This window comes from Podarcis gaigeae, assembly GCF_964106915.1.
Source record: "Podarcis gaigeae genome assembly, chromosome: 2".
Classification (NCBI taxonomy): domain Eukaryota; kingdom Metazoa; phylum Chordata; class Lepidosauria; order Squamata; family Lacertidae; genus Podarcis; species Podarcis gaigeae.
In genome coordinates, this window is record NC_139679.1 from 69,897,481 (window position 1) to 69,903,525 (window position 6,045).

Genomic DNA, 6,045 nt, shown 5'->3' on the forward strand with positions numbered 1-6,045 from the left:
TTCTGTTGCCTTGCCAGATAATGCCACTGACAAAGACTTGGCTGACCTCATCTCAGAAATGGAAATGATGAAACTGATGGACCAACACAAGAATATAATCAACCTGTTAGGAGTCTGTACGCAGGATGGTAAGCGACTGCCTCTTTGGGCTGGGAAGCAGAGGATACCAGGTGCTGTGAGGAAAGAGGCAGGGATGTTTGGGAAGTCAGGAGATACTAGAACCTTTGTGGGGCCAATAGGAGGATGCTGCAACTGAACAATGGTTCTAGGCTCTGATGTTCTAGGATAGGAGCAGATTGTGCGGGATTTATGAAGGCTGCACCTGAGAGCACAGGCTCACATATAACTCCTGACTGCAGGACCTCTCTATGTGATTGTGGAGTTTGCTGCCAAGGGGAACTTGCGGGAGTACCTGCGCGCCCGTCGCCCTCCCACGCCAGACTACACCTTTGATATCACCAAGATGCCTGAGGAGCAGCTGTCCTTCAAAGACTTGGTCTCCTGTGTCTACCAGGTGGCACGTGGCATGGAGTACCTGGAGTCCAAGCGGGTAAGAGCAGCCTGGCCCAAACGGCTTTGCCCCCTCACCAACCCTAGCAGGATCCATACTTAAGCAGAAATGACTTGCCCAATGGGCAAGTGTCATCTGAAGCATTGGCAGGTCCTGTTGGAGTGCCAACAGTGAATATAATAATAATAATAATAATAATAATAATAATAATAATAATAATAATTATTTAGTATTTATACCCCACCCGTCTGGCTGGTTTCCCCAGCCACTCTGGGCGGCTTCCAACAAAATATTAAAATACAATAGTTACCGTATTTTTCCCTCTATAACACACAGATTTTTTCTCCTAAAAAGGAAGGGGAAATGTCTGTGCGTGTTATAGAGCGAATGTGTGGTCCCTGGAGCCGAAAAATCAGGCAAAAATCAAATCGCGCTTCACGGAGAAGGGAAACCTGAAAAGAGGAAGCAGCTGTTTTCCTGCATTCTGCCTCAGGGTCTTACTGCCCACCCTTCTCTGTTTCGTTGCTGTGTTTGCTGAAACAGAACAAAGAGCAGGGAAAGCCCCTCCCCTCCAGGCAAGCAGAGGGGAAAGCAGAGTGTGTCTCTGTGCTCCAGTGCTGCTGGGGGAGAGGGAGAGAGAGGGGGGGAGAGAGAGAGATGGCTGGCTTGGGTGGGGGGAAACTTTTGCCTTTCTTTCCTCCCTCCCGTTAAATCCCTCTCCTGCATTCTTAGCCAGCTGCTTCTCTGCACACCCCTCTCATGTCCCTTCTTTGTTTTTCCTTCGCTCCCCACTTAAAATGTGGTTACAAAGCATAGATCCACATGGATCCTCAGGATCTTTGCATTGGGTCACCCCAAATTCACCATCAGATCACATAGCATGTCCATGGCTACAGCCTGCACCAAAAAAATCACGCACCCACTGTTGCCTGGGGCTGCAATGGTGCAAAAACGTGGTTACAAAGCATGGATCCACAGGAATTCTCAGGATTTTTGCATTGGGTCACCCCAAATTCACCATCAGATCACATGTCTGTGGCCACACAGCATGAAGCACAAAAATGATACATCCACTGTTTCATTCAGAATGTTTTTTCCCTTGTTTTCCTCCTCTAAAAAAGATGTGTGTGTTATGGTCAGGTGCGTGTTATAGAGCGAAAAATACGGTAAAAGCTTCCCTAAAACTGTGAAGGCTCTAAGCCAGGCACTGGCACTCTAAAGCTTTTGCTGGGCTCTTGACTGGCCCATGCGGGTCAGCTACATGAGGGTTAGGTCTACCAAAGGAGAGGGGTATGTATGTACCAGGCCTGGGCAGCCATCATGTGATGAATGAATGAATGGCAAGGCAGAGAGGCAGCGAAGCTCCTCCTGATTCTCATGGTAGATGCAGCAACAACCCACTAGCCCAGATGTGTCTGACACTGGGCTGCAGTCTGGGCTGCAGTGGGCTCTCCGGATCCTCAGAGAGGATTCATCTCTTCTCTCTCTCTCTGCAGTGCATTCACCGGGACCTGGCTGCTCGCAACGTCCTTGTCACCGAAGAAAACGTCATGAAAATTGCTGATTTTGGCCTGGCCCGGGGTGTTCATGACATTGACTACTACAAGAAAACCAGCAATGTGAGTGAGATGGTATTTGAGAGGCACAGGAGGGGAAGACTCAGAATTGGCAACAGGCTTTGGAAATACGCAATGCGGTTGGGAAAAAGAGAGGAGGGTAGGCACTGGGGGAGAGCAATTACTGTGCTCTGTATTTCTTAACAATAAATGGTTAACAATGTATGGAAGCCAACTTGGGAGGGTAGCTACCCTGACAGGTGGCATATCAACCTTTTAAATAATTATGTAGTATAAAGTAGTAGAGAAACCTTCATAGCCCTTTGTGTGTGCACACACACATTCTTGCACTACCCTGTTAGTGAAGAGAGATATTTTTTTTTACTTTCAATGAATCCAGGGTCTTGTAGGAAACTAGAATGAGCACATCTATGGGAGTGGATATGTGGCTATTGCTCAGTGGATGCTAGAGGGTAGAACTCAGAAGAGGAGACATTGCCCAGGGAAAGTGTCAATGAACTGAGAGCTTTTCTTTTTTTCTCCCCACAGGGTCGTCTACCTGTAAAATGGATGGCACCAGAGGCTCTTTTTGACAGGGTGTACACCCACCAGAGTGATGTGTAAGTATGACTCTGCAAGGCTCTCGCAGCCACATCAGCCTACGCAGCTATATCTGGCAGAGCAGCTGAGCTACTGTGTTTTTAAAAGGGAGAGGTTGCCTTATACTAAAGCAGAGCATTGATCCATCTTGCTCAGTACTGCCTACCAGTGTTGCTCTAACTTGGGTCCCCGACTGTTGTTGGACCACGAGTCCCATCATCCCTAGTTAGCAGGGGCAGTAGTCAGGGATGATGGATGTTGTACTCCAACAACACCTGGAGACCCACATTTGAGAAACACTGACATACACTAGCTCTTTGGGGTCTTTCCTACTTTTATTTAAAGATGCAAAGAATTGAACTTGGGGTGTTTTGCATGCAAGCTACTGCCCTTTCCCAACCATCCTGGCTATATGGAGAATAAATGGGCCTATTTGTCAGTCCTACTAGATGAACCATAAGTGGCATGGAAAAGCCAGGGTGCAATTGCCCTACCTGCCTGCATAAAGATGACAAGAAGCATAGAATTGCTTGCTCCCTGTAAAGTGGTCCATCATTGTAACCCGTCTCCAGCATATGTAACTTCAATACATGCCACCTCTGTGGTCACAAATCCATCTTTGTGAGATTTTGCTGAAGTAGTGCACATTCCACAGGGGCAAGGTCCACCTTCTGATGCTTGGTGGTAGTGTAGGGCTAATCTGGACATATCCACCTTGAATTTCTTTATGGCTTTCTTGCCCCTTTATTTTCCCTGACCCTCAACTGTGCTTTCAGGTGGTCCTTTGGCATTCTGATGTGGGAGATCTTTACATTGGGTGGTTCTCCATATCCGGGCATCCCGGTGGAAGAACTCTTCAAGCTCCTGAGAGAAGGTCACCGGATGGACAAGCCCTCCAACTGCACCCACGAACTGTAAGTGCCGTCATGTGTGTGCCTCTTGTGGGCTCGATCTTAACCACAGCACCTGCATCCATATTATGGGATGCTCTAGCCTGAGATGTCCCCTCCCCTTTTCCCAAACAGGTACATGATGATGCGCGAGTGCTGGCATGCTGTGCCTTCCCAGCGGCCCACCTTCAAGCAGCTGGTAGAGGGACTGGATAAGGTCTTGGTTGCTGTCTCTGAAGAGGTAGGTTCAGACCACCAGGAAGAGGCACGAAGGCAGCTGTTTCAGAAACCCTTTTAAGTTCCCGGAATCAGAAGTAGAGGGAGCCAAGCCTTTGTCCCTTGTGAATGCTGACAGGGTGTCCTTTCTCTCTTTCCCTCCAGTATCTGGACCTGTCAATGCCCTTTGAACAGTATTCTCCATCCTGTGAGGACACGACCAGCACCTGCTCCTCCGACGACTCTGTCTTCACCCATGACCCTCTGCCCATCACCCCCTGCCTCTTCCCCTACCACAATGTGCGGACATGAGGAGAGTAGTAGGCAGTGGACCCCAGGGCAGGATTTCCTCTCTCTCTATTCCTAGAGGATTACGCAGCTTGGGAGCAGAAGTTCTTACATTGTCCCTGGTGGAAGAAAATGCTGGGAGCCATATCAGCAGGGGCTGAGAGTGCATCTCAGGGTCCTGGAGCCTGCTGGACACCCGCAACTTAAAGGTTCCCTGGCGAGGACTGGATGCCTTCCTTGTAAACTGCTGCAGGTGCTCCCAGCACTCGTGCTGGTGCCTTCTTGCCCTATAATCTCAGGTTCCCCCAAAGCCGTTGCTCTAGCTGAGCCTTGGATGCTACCAGCTGTCTGAGGAGAAGTAGGACCAGATAAGCAGGGAGGAACCTAATCCCAGGGAGAGCAGCACTCTCGACATGCCTGGGCTCCCCCTTCACCCAACCCATGGGACCATTCCCCCCAGCCATGGGGCGCCCTGCTTGTTTGTTTGATACTATTCCCAATTTAATAATATTTTTATGAAATCTCATTATTTGGCAGGAGCCAGCCAGCTTTCTCAGGCCCACCCCATCCGCACCTGGACACACGACCACAAGGACAGACGTTTTGAGCGGGGTGTGGCCCTTCCCTCCTGGCTCCCGCTGTCCCCTGTACATAACCCTAGAGATAAATATTTATGTACATATCATTTCTAATGCACATGAATTATCCACACCCATAAATTATTTTTTTGGAATAGAGCCTTCTGCCTAGGGCATTTATTTTCTCCAGGGAAAGGTATGACCTGCTTCCAAGGAAGTGTTAGCCTCTGCTGGGACCCATCTGCTAGGGAAGTGGATCTTGAAGTTCCACCATCTCTCCCATAGGGCTGGGAAGGCAGCTCAGACCACTTGGGTCTTGACTTGCCTGGCTGCATCAGTCGTATGTCAAGGCCAAGTGGGACTACTGCAACTTAACTGGACTTTTGTCTAGGTGGATGCTGTGGAAGTGCTCTCTGATGGATAGTCTGTGGTTCTTCTCCTTTTCTGTGATAACTGCCAGAGAGAAGTTGATTGGCCAGTTGGATCCTTCTCTCAGTGCCCCCATCAAAGCCTCAAGATCTTGGGCCAGCTGTAAACCAAGGAAGTACAGTGCTTGCAACACCCCAAAGACTAAGGAGGAGGGAATATAAGCACATCTGTCTAGGGGTGGTGGTGAATGAAGCCTTTGACCCTTGGAAGAGTCCTTGCAAGCCTGTTTTGCTGGTGGCTGGCTCTTCCTAGCAGTGAGCACTGGCACAACTTACGACACATTCAGCCTATGTTGCTTCAGCTTCTATGTCCGTCATCAAAGGTTGGGTGGATTTGAGCCCAAGCAGGCACCTGTACTGTCTGCTTGCATGCAGAGTGTGCACCTGTGTACTTCTCCCGTAGCGTGGAGCAGGCCAAAGAAGGGGGGGCAGGCAGGGGCATCATTTCCATTCCTGCTCAGCTTGCTCACGCACAAAGCACTCCCCCATCTGTTATGCATTAGCCGCTGTTCCGTTTAAGCCACCGTGAACTCTGCTACCAGCATCTCCCTGAAATTGATCCAGCAACTGGCCACTCTTTCAGAGCCTGGGAATCTATCTCTGGATACAGCAGAGCCCAGTGGGAATATTCCTCCCCCTCCCAGCTATTGGTCTGAGCACAATGATCTCAAAGGGAGCCCTCAGAATCCTCCTTTTCTGCCTCATCGTAGTTGCAGAGGATCTGGCATGCCAGGAAGCTGGAGAAGGATATTTAGGGGAAGCATTTGACCATTTATTGCTTCCGACTCCAGCCCCCTTTGCATGCGCGATGCCCCGGTGCCTGCCCGCTCTTCCTCCCGCCCCTGAGCTATGCACAAAGCATGGGCTCAGCCCCAGGAGGTAGCTGCAGCTGTCTGTCTCCCCCACCCTGCCCCATCCACTTGGTTTAAAGTTTCACAAGAGACCTTGTGAAGGAATTGCAACCCCTGCTGTCCCAGT

General features: G+C 49.8%; 1 protein-coding gene across 1 annotated transcript in view; it reads left to right on the plus strand.

Moving 5' to 3' along the window:
* The window catches only part of FGFR4 (fibroblast growth factor receptor 4), a 49,475-nt gene extending 44,677 nt beyond the window's left edge, over nucleotides 1-4,798 (plus strand). Inside the window, 7 exon segments of the mRNA XM_083726252.1 lie at nucleotides 18-128; nucleotides 360-550; nucleotides 2,008-2,130; nucleotides 2,617-2,687; nucleotides 3,444-3,581; nucleotides 3,693-3,798; nucleotides 3,939-4,798. Of these exon segments, the coding sequence (XP_083582378.1) occupies nucleotides 18-128; nucleotides 360-550; nucleotides 2,008-2,130; nucleotides 2,617-2,687; nucleotides 3,444-3,581; nucleotides 3,693-3,798; nucleotides 3,939-4,085 (887 nt within the window). The 3' untranslated portion in view covers nucleotides 4,086-4,798.
* The last annotated feature ends 1,247 nt before the right edge of the window (nucleotides 4,799-6,045 follow it).